This window comes from Pseudophryne corroboree, chromosome 5 (genome assembly GCF_028390025.1).
Source record: "Pseudophryne corroboree isolate aPseCor3 chromosome 5, aPseCor3.hap2, whole genome shotgun sequence".
Lineage (NCBI taxonomy): Eukaryota > Metazoa > Chordata > Amphibia > Anura > Myobatrachidae > Pseudophryne > Pseudophryne corroboree.
Window position 1 is genome coordinate 656,404,865 of NC_086448.1, and position 16,470 is coordinate 656,421,334.

Consider the following 16,470-nt stretch of genomic DNA (forward strand, 5'->3'; position numbering starts at 1 on the left):
AAAATACGGGGGACAAAACGAGTAGGGGTCCCCCGTATTTTTCACACCAGCATCGGGCTCCACTAGCTGGACAGAATGCCACAGCCAGGGGTTACTTTTATACAGTGCCTTGCGGCCGTGGCATTAAATATCCAACTAGTCACCCCTGGCCGGGGTACCCTGGGGGAGTGGGGACCCCTTAACTCAAGGGGTCCCCCCCACAGCCACCCAAGGGCCAGGGGTGAAGCCCGAGGTTGTCCCCCCCATCCAATGGCTGCGGATGGGAGGCTGATAGCCTTGAGAAAAATGACAAGAATATTGTTTTTTCCAGTAGTACTACAACTCTCAGCAAGCCTCCCCCGCAAGCTGGTACTTGGAGAACCACAAGTACCAGCATGCGGGAGAAAAACGGGCCCGCTGGTACCTGTAGTACTACTGGAAAAAAAATACCCAAATAAAAACAGGACACACACACCGTGACTTGTACAACTTTATTACATACTGCCGACACACACATACTTACCTATGTTGACACGAAGCAGTCGGTCCTCTTCTCCAAGTAGAATCCACGGATACCTGAAAATAAAAGATAATTATACTCACCTTCCAGTGTCCAGAGATAAATCCACGTCCAGAAAATAATCCAGGTACTTGGCAAAAAAAACAAACCGCAAATACCCGTGCCAGCGGACTGAAAGGGGTCCCATATTCACACATGAGACCGCTTTCCCCGAATGCAGAGACCTCTAGTGACAGCTGTCACAGAAAGGTCTCTTCAGCCAATCAGCGAGTGCAACGTCCTTGCACTCTGCTGATTGGCTCTGTGCGCGTCTGAGCTGACAGCGCATCGCAAAGCCTCTCCATTATATTCAATGGTGGGAACTTTGCGGCTAGCGGTGGGGTCACCCGCCGGTCAGCGGCTGACCGCGGGTAACCCCCCCGCTGACGGCAAAGTTCCCACCATTGAATATAATGGAGGGAGCTGTGCGATGCGCTGTCACAGCACAGACAGCGCACAGCCAATCAGGTGAGCGCCACGTAGTAGCGCTTCCTGATTGGCTAAAGGGACCTCAGTGACAGGAGTCACGTGGGGTCCCGGCACATTCGGGGAAACCGGTCTCATGTGTGAATATGGGACCCCTTTCAGTCCGCTGGCACGGGTATTTGCGGTTTGTTTTTTTGCCAAGTACCTGGATTATTTTCTGGACGTGGATGTATCTCTGGACGCTGGAAGGTGAGTATAATTATCTTTTATTTTCAGGTATCCGTGGATTCTATTTGGAGAAGAGGACCGACTGCTTCGTGTCAACATAGGTAAGTATGTGTGTGTCGGCAGTATGTAATAAAGTTGTACAAGTCACGGTGTGTGTGTGTCCTGTTTTTATTTGGGTATTTTTTTTCCAGTAGTACTACAGGTACCAGTGGGCCCGTTTTTCTCCCGCATGCTGGTACTTGTTGTTCTCCAAGTACCAGCTTGCGGGGGAGGCTTGCTGGGACTTGTAGTACTACTGGAAAAAACAATATTCTTGACATTTGTCTCAAGGCTATCAGCCTCCCATCCGCAGCCATTGGATGGGGGGGGGACAGCCTCGGGCTTCACCCCTGGCCCTTGGGTGGCAGGGGGGGGGGGACCCCTTGATTGAAGGGGTCCCCACTCCCCCAGGGTACCCCGGCCAGGGGTGACTAGTTGGATAGTTAATGCCACGGCCGCAGGGCGCTGTATAAAAGTAACCCCCGGCTGTGGCATTATCTGTCCAGCTAGTGGAGCCCGATGCTGGTGTATAAAATACGGGGGACCCCTACTCTTTTTGTCCCCCGTATTTTTTGCACCAGCACCAGGCGCAGAGCCCGGTGCTGGTTTTAAAAATACAGGGGATCCCCTGCCCAATTTTTCCCCGCATTTTTAGAACCAGGACCAGCTCGAAGAGCCCGAGGCTGGTTATGCTTTGGAGGGGGGACCCCACGCCATTTTTTTTTCCGGGTTTTTCCCGTTTTTTTAAATCGCGGCAAAATCCGGCAAATCGGCCGATTTTCGCCCGCGGGACTGTCGAATCCGTTTTTCATTGAATATGGTGAATTCCGGCAGCCACCTGCCGGAATTCACCTGTCGAATTGTGTCGAATTAAAAAACGGCGATAATTTGCCGCGATTCGCCGTGAATTGCATATACCCCAAAGTCTTCAATATTTTCTCTACCAAACATGATTGAATTCTAGATTTATTCTCATAAGTATCGAATTTAAGAACCCTCTTAATTTTCCCTGATATGAGAAAGGTTATCTATTGCATTTGCACTTTTGAGCCTTTCTTTTAGTCCACCTATTGCCTATTTTGCATCATCTCATAAATGGTTGGACAGGTGACTACACTGAATTTACGTAAAAGGTAAACTTTAACACTAGACATACAAATATGGTCCCAATACTGTTCTGTAATCATTAGTGCCCTGTTTCCAAAAAAATGTATTGCCGTCAGAGCATCTTTCTGCTTCGAAATAAAACTTCATTTCACATTCTTCAACTTCATCCTGAGTATAAAACTTCTAATCACTGGAATCAACAGTTGGGTTACATATGTCTTATGGGTAAGCAGTATGTGGACCACAGAATGCAGGCACTATTGCGTCGATGTGTGCAAATACACTTAAAGCATTTTAAGCACCTGGCAGTACAACTAAAAACGTGATAGTAAAAAGATTTAGTTACAAATACGATTCTGTAGCTTTTTTTTTTTTATTTTGAATAACACAAGCTGCAGGAATTATCTCCATCAAAACTAAGAGAAGCATTGTAATCCTTTTTTAAATTGAGTATTGTTATTGAGTTTTAAATAATGCTTCTTAACAAGCCTTTGATCTGCACAGGCTATTCAATTTGGCACCAATGAAGAAAATCAGAATGCCTAGCTTTTTGGGGATCACACTTTCAATTTAAAAAGTTTACCGGCCTGCTGTGAGTTTTTGCACAATGGCCACAATCAGAAACAGGATTGCAGCATTGGTTAGAGTAATCAAATATTTAAATGAGTACAATGCTTCCCACTCTTTCCTGGTATTTTCACATGAGATTCTCCAGTAAACAGCAATACTTTAGTTTACTGCCCACAGTAGAGCAGATTAGGACTTCAGACTTTCTCCCACAAGACCCCACTGAATCTGATAATTAGCAATCAGGATACCAGTCAGCCTGTCCCTGTGGGCCAGTAAAAACAGCGAATAGGAGAAGCCAAAGAATTTTATTTATTGGCCATTAGCAGCATCCTGATACAGATGTAGCCATGCAGCACGCTCTATTATGGCATGCTGCATGGCTTTAGGAATTAATGGAGCGATCACCATCTGCCAATAGTCACAGCCTGGCATGCCATTTAACAAGCCGTGTTGCAGCATGCTGCATTGCAGCAAAGATGAGCATGGCTACATCGGTACCTTTTTACCTGTATTTGCTTGTTTATGTTTAACCAATAATATAGTGACTAAAAACGCACCCACCTTTTTTATACTGTCCACATAATTATTGTACTTTAAGGTGCCCTTAGGAAACTCATCAGATTTCATTGGAAAATTAAATGCAACAAACTGATCAAGTGCATTTTTTAACTCTGCCAATCTTTCTTCTTTCAGGTTGGTGAAGAATGGAAGAATTATAAGAGCTTGACTCTATAAAATACAAAAAAGTAATTAAATTATAAAACGCTTAATACCAAATAAAATAAAATGCAAAAATGATTAAAAAAAACAATGGACACAACATTTCAGTGCATTTAATTAAGACCTGGCAAGTGACCACTCTCGATAGTGTCTGAGACCCATGAAGCATCTTTCTGAGCATCTAAAGCTGGTCACTCAAGCTGTGGTCCAGCCTCTTGGCAAATGAGCGGAGTGCCAGTATCACTTTGGAGCAATATGGACGACACACAGCTGCTCAATCCAATCACCACATCTGGCATCACTGAATCCTGAAGATAACCCTATTCTATTATTGGGCATCACCATAATTTACGGGTAATAGAAGAACCAATGCCTGGCTAACTACCTACTAATACCGGTGCTTTCCCTACCCATTATAAAGATCTTATTGTAGTGTGACAAGCTCACAAAAAAAAAAAAAAAACAGTGTGTAAGGTGCTAACGGACTGGGCTACCATCTATAAGCCATTTTGTCCTTTATCTTTTTCTGAAAGCTTGATTAAAAAGTTTGTGAAATACACAACTCATGTAAGCAATAGAATCTAAACTTAGTAACAATGAATACCAAGGGTACGGAAGATGCAGGTTGAACACCCCTTACGTAGGCTAAAGAGAACTCAAGCTAAGAAACTAACAACTACTGTTTGAAATTAATACAAACAAAACAACCAACAGTCAAGCATGACTGAATATTGCATATATACATTTTATCACAGATATGGACATACTTTCAAATTCAGTCCAAGTTTCTCATCTGTAAGAATGCTTGTATAGGTCTTAAATACTTCACAGAAAGCTGTGTGGTTTGTATCAGAAGACACAGAAGAATCGATCTAAAAAAAGAAAGAAAGAAAACACTTTTTAACAAATAGCACACACATATACAAAGACGCAGACTTAATCTAGTCAACCACTTCCTTGCAGGCCAGTAGGGTCACTCACTCACTGGTATGGGATTAATATGTTGATGTTACCAGTGTATGTAGGACAAAAACTGGAAATGAAGTTCCACCTCAATATACACTGTTTAAAAAAATAAAGGGAACACTTAAACAACACAATGTAACTCCAACTCAATCACACTTCTGTGAAATAAAACTGTCCACTTAGGAAGCAACACTGATTGACAATCAATTTCACGTGCTTTTGCGCAAATGGAATAGACAACAGGTGGAAATTATAGGCAATTAGCAAGACACCCCCAATAAAGGAGTTATTCTGCAGGTGGTGACCACAGACCACTTCTCAGCTCCTATGCTTTCTGGCTGATGTTTTGGTCACTTTTGAAAGCTGGCAGTGCTTTCACTCTAGTGGTAGCATGAGACGGAGTCTACAACCCACACAAGTGGCTCAGGTAGTGCAGCTCATCCAGGATGGCACATCAATGCGAGCTGTGGGAAGAAGGTTTGCTGTGTCTGTCAGCGTAGTGTCCAGAGCATGGAGGCGCTACCAGGAGACAGGCCAGTACATCAGGAGACGTGGAGGAGATCGTAGGAGGGCAACAACCCAGCAGCAGGACCGCTACCTCCGCCTTTGTGCAAGGAGGAACAGGAGGAGCACTGCCAGAGCCCTGCAAAATGACCTCCAGCAAGCCACAAATGTGCATGTGTCTACTCAAACGATCAGAAACAGACTCCATGAGGGTGGTATGAGGGCCAGACGTCCACAGGTGGGGATTGTGCTTACAGCCCAACACCATGCAGGACGTTTGGCATTTGCCAGAGAACACCAAGATTGGCAAATTCGCCACTGGCAACCTGTGCTCTTCACAGATGAAAGCAGGTTCTCACTAAGCACATGTGACAGGCGTGACAGAGTCTGGAGACGCCAAGGAGAACGTTCTGCTGCCTGCAACATCCTCCAGCATGACCGGTTTGGCAGTGGGTCAGTAATGGTGTGGGGTGGCATTTCTTTGGCGGGCCTTTGCCATTAGGTACCGAAAGATCCTCAAACCCCTTGTGAGACCATATGCTGGTGCGGTTGGCACTGGGTTCCTCTTAATGCAAGACAATGCTAGACCTCATGTGGCTGGAGTGTGTCAGCAGTTCCTGCAAGACGAAGGCATTGATGCTATGGACTGGCCCGTCCGTTCCCCAGACCTGAATCCAATTGAGCACATCTGGGACATCATGTCTCGCTCCATCCACCAAAGCTACGTTGCACCACAGACTGTCCAGGAGTTGGTGGATGCTTTAGTCCAGGTCTGGGAGGAGATCCCTCAGGAGACCATCCACCACCTCATCAGGAGCATGTCCAGGCATTGTAGGGAGGTCATACAGGCACGTGGAGACCACACACACTACTGAGCCTCAATTTGACTTGTTTTAAGGACATTACATCAAAGTTGGATCAGCCTGTAGTGTGTTTTTCCACTTTAATTTTGAGGGTGACTCCAAATCCAGACCTCCATGGGTTAATAAATTTGATTTCCATTGATAATTTGTGTGTGATTTTGTTGTCAGCACATTCAACTATGTAAAGAACAAAGTATTTAATAATAATATTTCATTCATTCAGATCTAGGATGTGTTATTTTAGTGTTCCCTTTATTTTTTTGAGCAGTGTATAAATAGCCATCGAATGAAAATATCTAATGTTAGAATGTCGACATTGTCCCTGGAGGCCCAGCGGTGATTTAACGGCTTCCGGGTCCTGGCGGTTATGTGACTGCGACTTCCAGGTCAAAGCTGTGACCCCCTGGCATTCCTGTGAGTATGTCTCCCTATCCCAACTCATAACGTGACAATGTCGACATTTTCACCACACCTGTCAACATTTCAACAATTTCAAAATCATAATTGTCCATATTGTGGTGTCTTGTATCAAAGAGATGTGACTGGCTCTCCTGTGCTCACATCTTCCTGCCCCCTTACCCCCTTATTGCCAAATAAGCAAGAGGAATGTTCCAAAATAATAAAGCAGCTGAAAGATTACCACTGAGCAATCATTGTACAAAAAAGCAGCAATACCTGGAGAACTTTAGCAAGCAAGGTTAGGACGGCCATTTTACTCTCTGGAGAAGAATCTTTGTCCCACCAACTTTCTAGTCTCATCCAGTTCTTAAGCACAGCATTTACCAGCTGAGTACCTTGCTGCTTGCGGACTGCACGCTGCCTGAAGGTTTGATCCAGCATGCCGTTTAAAACTGTGCTCACCTGACAAAAAAAAAAAATGAACAGAGACCACTGATAAAATTGTTTGCTCTATGGACTGAGTGTTGCCTTAAACTCCCTACCTTGCCTTTTGGCGGGTAAATCTTTTGTAGCTGTGAACGCAAAACTTATTACCATCTATATCTCAAAATAAATTTTTATAGTTACAATGAAATCACGATCTCTGAGGTGGTAGGGGGAAGACACAGTAGATGGTTTATGAGGGGATGCGGTTCCGATCCCGGAAGTCAGCATACCAACGCCGGGATCCTGGCCGCCAGATTGCAGCAGGAGGCCCAGGCCTATTACCACTCGTGGGTGTTCATGATACCCACAGAGTAGGAACAGAACCTGTGGCGAGCGCAGCGAGCCACCAAGCCCACTGTGCGGAAAGAGCAGCAAGCCCGCAAGGGGCTTCGATGAACTCGCCCCCCTGCTACAATTATGGCGGCCGGGATCCGGGCATCGGTATGTTACCCACCGAGATCCCGCCCGCCAGTAAAGCATACCCAATGCGTTATGAGCATTTGCAAAAACTACATAAGACTTCTAATAACCCCCTGTTTGTAATCTTTGTGCAAGTAATTGAATGAGGAAAGAATAAATTGAGTATTTAAATACTTTTGCACAATAGTCTTAGAGAAATACAAAAAATCCCTTTCTTTAGGAGAAAAAGTGACAATGTTATCGACCACTGTCTGAAGATCACCACATATGTAAGTGTCTTAGACAAGTCAAATGCAAATAGATATCTATGACTAAGGTACTTATTGAATGAGGGAAATGAACTGTGTTTTTACCACTAGACCAGTGGTTCCCCAACTGTGTACCTAGGCACCCTGGGGTGATTAGGATTGGTGGTCCAGAACTAAATCAAATTATTTATGGTCAAAGTGATAGGCAAAACCAGTGCTTGTAATCAGCAATCAAAAAAAACATGTGGACAATCAGAAGCACAACTATACACCGCCACATAACTAAACCTAATTGACAGGTAGGCACAACTTCCTTTATATTTTTTTTTATAAATTTATCAAGACTTTTATTCTACGGGTGCCGTGAAAAAAATGCTGATACTCTAGGGCGCTGTGATTCAAGAAAGTAATATATCTAATTGCAATTGAAACAAAAAAATAGTTCTCAAAAAGAAAAACAGCGTAAATTTACTGAACACAAAGACATAAAAATTTTGTGAGACCAACAGCAAATTATGTTTTTGAAGCTGGGTACACGCTTGCGGAATATAGTGCCGATTTGTCTGACCCTGTCGAATGGGAATGTGTGATTGGCTGTGCTGCAGGGCCAATCACAGGACCTCGCATGTGATGCAGTGAATATTAAAGGAGGGACGGAACAGCGATCATTCTAACGCTCATTAATATCTGTCTAGTGTGTACCGCCAATCTACTGATGTCAAGGGCAATGGGTAATTGCCCTACACATTGGCACAATTGCTGGTTGCACTAGTGTGTACCCAGATTAAGAATGAAGAGATCGACAATCAATTTGTATTTTATTTTTTTGGTAACTATCTATTGTCTCTGTTAGTCACTTTATGCATTCTTAATGGGGAAACCAATAGTTGGCACTCCGTATCTAGGCCATATGATCTCACCACATAAAGAGGGGGAGAACTTTGAAAATTTCTGAAGAGGACAACTGGAGGTGTTGCACACAGCAACCAATCAGATTCTAGTTATTATTTATTTATTACATTCTACATATTGATTGATAAATTCTGGTTGGTTGCTATGGGCAACAATTCCACTTGTCATTTTTAGAAGCTTTGATAAATCTCCTCCTAAGTTCTTTAGAACTCTATTATTAACAATTTTTCCTTTATATGTTAACTTTAATAACTGTTCCTACTTTTGCCAGTGGCTTCACCCTAAAACACGATAAAACAATAGAAAGTGATTTGCAGACAACGCCAACAAGTTAAATGCAACTCTAGCGAACAACACAAGACTCTCCACTGGTCTTACAGAAATGTACAATAGAATAGGGAAAGGTTCACCATTAGCACAAATAACAAATATTCACATAGATAGAAAAACTATATATCTTACATGAAGATATATCCAACATGCACAGTAATTTCTCCTTTTATAGTCCTCCCAGGGTCCCAAGGGGATACAGTGGATAATATACTCCTGGTGTCCCGTTTCAAGAAGATATCCTTCTTTGCACCTTGAAAGTGCTCACACCAGATGGGGATAGAGCAATCCTTCCAATATCTGTCTGGTCCCTTTGGAGAGGTCCAGCTGGTGGAGGTGCGGGCTGCTGTGTGGCTCCACAGCAGCACTGCTAACCCCTGCCGGAGGTACATGCTGCCAGTCTGCTGAGCTGCCAACCAGTGCCCCTGCTTGTCCTCCCAGCACAACCTGCCTGGCGCCAGCAGCCCGCACCTCCACCAGCTGGACCTCTCCAAAGGGACCCTGGGAGGACTCTAAAAGGAGAAATTACTGTGCATGTTGGCTATATCTTCATGTAAGATATATAGTTTTTCTATCTATCTATGTGAATATTTGTTATTTGCGCTATTGGTGAACCTTTCCCTATTCTATTGTTCACCCTAAAACACATAAAAGCCACAAAGCTAGTTACCATTTTAGGGTTTTCCGTTGATGATTTAAGCAGAAGCAGCACAACAGTCTCCAAATTTTTTAACAGTTCCATGTTAATGGTTTCAAAGAACAAGTTGTAGAAATACTCCCCATGAGAAAAATTGATGAAGCTTCTCTGGGAGCTTCCTGACAAAGGCACAGTTAATACCACTGTGTTGAGCAGAAGACTTACAAGTTCTTCACACTGAAAATAAACATAGTAATCATTATCGGTCATAAGAATATACAGGAAACACACTGCTCAATTGGCGAAATAGACATTATTAGATATAGGGGTATATGCAATTGCGGTCGAATTCCCGAAATTGTCAAAAAACGGGACTTTTTCGCCCAAAAAAAAAAAAAAAAATCGACAATGCAATTCAGTACTTTCCGTCAAAAAAACGGACTTTCAAAATTCGACTTTTTGAAATTCGACATTTGTCAAATTCGACATTTCTGCAATGGTACAAATGCGGCAATTCGCCAAAAAGTATATTCAATTGAAGTTTGGAAATTCGACAACAGTGCTTTTAGACAGTAAATTCGTCATTTTCAATCCGCCACACTTTGGTGGGTGAATCTAATAAAAAAAAATGTAAAACATGTTTTTTTTTGTGTTTTTTTTTATTGGTAATAGCATATCTATTTATATTAGAAGGGATTAGGTACTTGGTTTGTCTTTTTGGGAGGCACAAGTATTATTTATATATTATTAAAAATATTTATTTATTTATTTTAGATGGAATGGTAAAACCCTGGAAAAAAATGGCGTGGGGTCCCCGCTCCAAAGCATAACCAGCCTCGGGCTCTTCGAGCCGGTCCTGGTTCTAAAAATGCGGGAGGAAAAATGACAGGGGATCCCCCGTATTTTTAAAACCAGCACCGGGCTCTGCGCCTGGTGCAAAAAATACGGGCGACAAAAAGAGTAGGGGTCCCCCGTATTTTTTACACCAGCATCGGGCTCCACTAGCTGGGTAGATGCCACAGCCGGGGGTCACTTTTATACAGCGCCCTGCGGCCGTGGCATTAAATATCCAACTAGTCACCCCTGGCTGGGGTACCCTGGGGGAGTGGGGACACCTTCAATCAAGGGGTCCGTCCCCCCAGCCACCCAAGGGCCAGGGGTGAAGCCCGAGGCTGTCCCCCCCCATCCAAGGGCTGCGGATGGGGGGCTGATAGCCTTGAGAAAATGACAAGAATATTGTTTTTTCTACTGGAAAAAACAATATTCTTTCATTTTTCCAAAGGCTATCAGCCCCCCATCCGCAGCCCTTGGATGGGGGGGGGGGGGGGACGACAGCCTCGGGGTTCACCCCTGGCCCTTGGGTGGCTGGGGGGGGGGACCCCTTGATTGAAGGGGTGACTAGTTGGATATTTTAATGCCACTGCCGCAGGGCGCTGTATAAAAGTAACCCCCGGCTGTGGCATTATCTGTCCAGCTAGTGGAGCCCCATGCTGGTGTAAAAAATACGGGGGACCCCTACTCTTTGTCCCCCGTATTTTTTGCACCAGCACCAGGCGCAGAGCCCGGTGCTGGTTTTAAAAATACGGGGGATCCCATGTCAGTTTTTTCCCCGGATTTTTAGAACCAGGACCGGCTCGAAGAGCCCGAGGCTGGTTATGCTTTAGAGGGGGGACCCCACGCCATTTTTTCCCCGTTATTTCCCGTTTTTTAAAAATCGGAACAAAATCCGTCAAATCGGCCGTTTTCCGTCAGCGGGACTGTCGAATCCGTTTTTCATTGAATATGGTCAATTTCGGCACCCACTTGCCGAAATTAGACGGTCGAATTGTGTCGAATTAAAAAACGTCCGAAAAATTGCCGCGATTCGCCGCTAATTGCATATACCCCATAATCTTTGTTTGCTTCAGTACATACAATCAAAAACAGAAAGTGGAAAAAGGACAAGTGTGTAAAAATAAAGGGAACAGTAGCAAATCATTTTACTCTCTAAGGTTCAACAATAAAACATGGGCAGAACATTCAGTTAGTGCACATGTACACCTGAAACACTATAAATATGTACACTAAAAATAAAATTTCTTATATTTGTCCTAATTTTACTCAGGATTGTTTTTTTTTTCTCTACATTTATTTTTTCTGCAATGTGCAGAGTAGAACAATCCTTCACGTTAACAATGCTTGCCACAGAAAATCAGAAGCAGAATTAAGGCAAAATATGTCCCAGACACACAAAATGAGAAAATAAATTATGCAAAACACTATATTAGTTACATTTGATGCTGTACTGTGAAATTTACACATTATAAGATAAATTAAGCATGCTATATAATCTACAAATTTCCATGCAATCAGGTGTAATACATGCAAGGAATCAGTGATTTAAACAATGTACTTGTGTGGTTATGAATCCTTAATTTCTAGCACACAGAACCCAGTATGTAATATTATCCTCTCAATAATAGCAGCATTGCTCAAATAACCATGTAAACAGATGACTACATTTTATTATTAAGAGAATATATTTTATATCTAAATTTAGGGTGTGTACACACGGTGAGATCCTTGCTGTGCCCGATTTTCACTTGCGATTTCCCCTGAACTCCCCGGACCCCAGCACCACCGATTTCGACTAACTTTTCTTGAGATATGGACTATGTGTGCTTACGATTTGGGCTTATGTGAGATTTTGGTTTATGCGAGATGTCATGGACATGTGAGATGAACTAGATAGTACACCGATCTAGCAAGGATAGACTTGCCTGCACAGTCTATCTTATCTTGCGATGCTGACCTGGCGGGACCAAGCATCGGGATCGAATCAGGATCGCAAGGTGACTTTCACCTTGCGATCTGCACTAACTTTTCTTGCGATTTTGACTATATAGTCAGTCGAAAGAAAATATCTCACAGTGTGTACACAACCTTAGAATACAGTTGTAATGGTTGTGTCTGTACAAAGAAATTTGTTAGGAGAAATGTATTCCTTAAGAAAGGAGGAGGCCCCTGTGCAGCCTTCTGCATTCGGGCCGCCTCCTCTCTGCCGAGAGCACTGTAGAGTCTGAGCACTAAAGCGCTCAGACTCTACTGCGCATGCGCAGATCTTTGGGAAAATGGCATGTCGGCCATTTTCCCAGTGATTCCTCTACTGCGCATGCGCAGAACTCCGTCAAAATGTCCGCTGCGCCATTATCTCAGATTTTAACAGCGCCGGTGACGTCAGCGCGGATCTCCGGAGGGGTGATTATTAAAAAAAATGGGTGCAGCATGTGCGGTGTGGGCCCCTCCTGGACTCAGGGGCCCGTGTGCACCGCACACACTGCACCCATTATACATACGCCAGTGCTCCTTGGGGCTGTGTATAAAGTATGGAGCCAAAAACATTTTTTTCAGAATTTTTGTTTGTCTATTTGTTCCAGCATCATACGAAAACTATGGGGTGAATTAGGATTGCTTTTTCACTATTGTATAGCTTAGTCACCTAGAAAGAAAGTGAGGTATGTATTCTCTCTATGTGACATCAGGGAGAGGAGCAATAAAGGAAAAAAAACAGATGTTTGACACGTGGCGCGTGCAGTCTCCTCAAGCCAAAAATAACTAATGTGTGTATAAATGTATATTTTTGGGGGCAAAATACTACATACGGAGTCGCTGGTAATGTTACTTGCAACATTTCAGTGTTATTGTAAGTTAAGTAGCAACGGATTTGGGATCTACAAGATATTTGACTAAAGTGAATTTAGACTGGACTGTGATATTAATTGCACCTTGAATTGGATTTTATGGTTAACAAAAAAAAATAATAGAAAACTGTGCATCATTGCTGATCGGTGTACTGACGCACGGACAACCACTCAGGGCTGCAGGTGTAGACCTCAGGACCTGCTGCTTCTCCCATGGGCAGCTTTACATTGCTTGCTCACAAGTTAGTAGCCCCAAGAATCTTTTTGCGTTAATCTCTAAAGGAAAAACTGCAAATATTGTTTACAAAGACATTTTGTGATCACTGTCTACAATATAAAATATACATCTTAATATTAGATACTACTACTCTCTTTGTAAAATTAGTTCCGCTGAGCAATAACAGACATCCACGTGAGTGAATCTGCGCGCAAACGCTAGTTAATAAATATTTTCAGATTCCAAAATATTACCTGCGTGCTAAAATTAAAAGCCAGTTGCAGCAGCCCCTCAGCAAGATGCTTACTGCTGATGTCCAATGATGGTAGTGACTTTCTTTCATCACCCGGGGCAATGCCTTTGTAGACAACTGAAAGGAGCTTAGAACCAGCAGAAAGGCCAAGACCTGCAACCTAAAATCAAGATATACAGTATGCAGATTAATGATACAGTTCTTTTCAGAAAGCACAAGCAGAGACCACACACTTGCAACTGGATTTTCATTTTATATTACGTAATCCCTTACTCTTAATGACCTGAAGAAAACAGATACGCACACACAAACTGGTACTGTACTGTAGGTTTAACCATGTGTTGGGAAGGGGTTCATGCTGCAATGGAAATGCATAGAGAGAAACAAGCAACTCTAATCTGTAAAAGCAGCTCACAGTTTAGTAATAACTTTCTAACCTGTTATTTTGTCCTCACACAGAACTACTTCCTGATATTGCTTAATGGAATGAATATATATATATATATATATATATATATATATATATATATATATATATATATATATATATATTTATATGTGGACAAAGGATGAGGTGGTAAAGAGCGACCAACGGTGCCAAATGATACTTAAAAGCAGAATGGTATTATAAAAAGAGTGTACAAATTTATTGCAATAAAACGCACTACACAAAAATGGTTGTAAAATCACACAAGCTCATATAAAAGGATATATATATGACCCAAAAAGTACAAAGTTAAAAAATAAAAAATTAAAACAGAGCATAGTATCATAGAACTTAAAAATCTTTGGAGTATCACTTTAGTATATCGGATAAAAAAATATACTAAAAAAAGTTTCTAAAAGCCATAAAAGAATTTAAGGCATTCATAAGGATATAAAAGAGGAATCAAAATAGCTTAACTTATTGATGAGGTTAGACCAAAGAGAAGCACCCAACACGTTTCGTCCTATCTGGACTTCATCAAGGGACCCCTTGATGAAGTCCAGATAGGACGAAACGCGTTGGGTGCTTCTCTTTGGTCTAACCTCATCAATAAGTTAAGCTATTTTGATTCCTCTTTTATATCCTTATATGCCTTATATTCTTTTATGGCTTTTAGAAACTTTTTTTAGTATATTTTTTTATCCGATATACTAAAGTGATACTCCAAAGATTTTTAAGTTCTATGATACTATGCTCTGTTTTAATTTTTAAATTTTTTATTTTTTAACTTTGTACTTTTTGGGTCATATATATATCCTTTTATATGAGCTTGTGTGATTTTACAACCATTTTTGTGTAGTGCGTTTTATTGCAATAAATTTGTACACTCTTTTTATAATACCATTCTGCTTTTAAGTATCATTTGGCACCGTTGGTCGCTCTTTACCACCTCATCCTTTGTCCACATAACCACTTTCATAGGTAAAGATACCAATACCTATATTTATTTGAGGTAAATGAGCTGACACCCTGATTTAACAAAAGGGAGTGCCAACATAACAAGCAGTTATTACACAATTTTTGCAAGGTTCCCATCCTAGTGTTACACATATTAGATACTGCATCCGTGGCGCTGATATCTTTCCCGTACACATATATATTTATATATATATATATATATATATATATATATATAAAAAAGGGGGGGATGAGGAATAAATAGCTAAAATATATATATATATATAGATATATATAGATAAAAGAAACATCTAAAAAAAAAAATGGGACAATAATAAAAACACAACTGAACTAAAAGCACTTAAATGAATTGTATAAAACTACAGTAAAAACAAGTATTAAGGTTTTTTTCCTCATCTTAAATGAGGTAGGTGTAGTTTTATACAATTCATTTAAGTGCTTTTAGTTCAGTTGTGTTTTTATTATCCCATTTTTTTAGATGTTTCTTTTATGTTTAACTGTACGTTAATAAATACCTTTTATTGTATAGAATTGGTAATTTTATACTTATTGCACTGACACCGTGGTCGCTATATATCCCTCATCCCCCCCTTTTTTTCCCCATAAATTCTATCCAGGGAATCACCATCCCAGTACATATTTGAGGGATCCAGCTGACGCCCCAGTAGCAGCATAGGGGAGTGTCATTTTAGCTAACCAATATTATTTATACAACATATCTGTTTTTATCACAAGTGGCGCAATATTAATCTCTGTTATATATATATATATATATATATATATAGATATATATATATATATAAATAAAAATACACATATACATATATACACACACAAACTCCATTAAGCAATAGCAGATAGTTCCTGTGTGAGGACAAAATAACAGGTTAGATAGTTATTACTAAACTGTGAGCTGCTTATAGAGATTAGATATATATAATTATTTATTTTTTATTATTATTATTTTTAACTATGCTCTGTTTTTCTCTCTTACATTATTTTTTTGGGAACATTTCCAAAATGCAGCCCTGTTGTGTAAAAGTAGAATGCATGTTCATGTAATCTGAATATTCTCCCAAGTATGTATGAATTACTATATACTGTAGCTACTCTTACTGTGCTTGAACATTTATTTTAATAAAATGCACTAGAATACCAAAATAGCTTATTTAGTAAAAAGTTAATTGTGTCAGCAAGGAAACTGTTCTCATTGCCTACACTGTCAAGGCCAAATCGCTGGAAATGACTTGTTCAACATAATACGCTTTGTAATAGAAGACACAATAAGAATATTTGCAGTTTGCACCTACAGTAAGTTCCTCACCTGTGACTGCAGAATGGATTCCAGTAAATGGGCCTTGTGAAGCTGCTTACATGCAGAAAGGATGGTGCCAAACTTTACACAGTCATGTCTGGCATCTGGGTTAAATAAATCAACAGCACATAGATCTTCAATGCTGTCCATAATAAAGAGAACGTACAAAAATTAAATCACTTTCATATTTTACATTTTTAGTGATAT

At 41.2% G+C, this 16,470-nt stretch overlaps 1 protein-coding gene across 1 annotated transcript in view; it reads right to left on the bottom strand.

Annotated features, from left to right (window-relative positions):
• The window catches only part of PRKDC (protein kinase, DNA-activated, catalytic subunit), an 836,940-nt gene that overhangs the window by 411,335 nt on the left and 409,135 nt on the right, over positions 1-16,470 (bottom strand). The window contains exons 34-39 of the mRNA XM_063923695.1: positions 16,273-16,405; positions 13,545-13,703; positions 9,427-9,630; positions 6,637-6,822; positions 4,396-4,500; positions 3,470-3,637 (exon numbers count right to left, since the gene is read on the bottom strand). Coding sequence (XP_063779765.1) covers positions 3,470-3,637; positions 4,396-4,500; positions 6,637-6,822; positions 9,427-9,630; positions 13,545-13,703; positions 16,273-16,405 — 955 coding nt within the window. The remainder of the gene's footprint in view (positions 1-3,469; positions 3,638-4,395; positions 4,501-6,636; positions 6,823-9,426; positions 9,631-13,544; positions 13,704-16,272; positions 16,406-16,470) is intronic.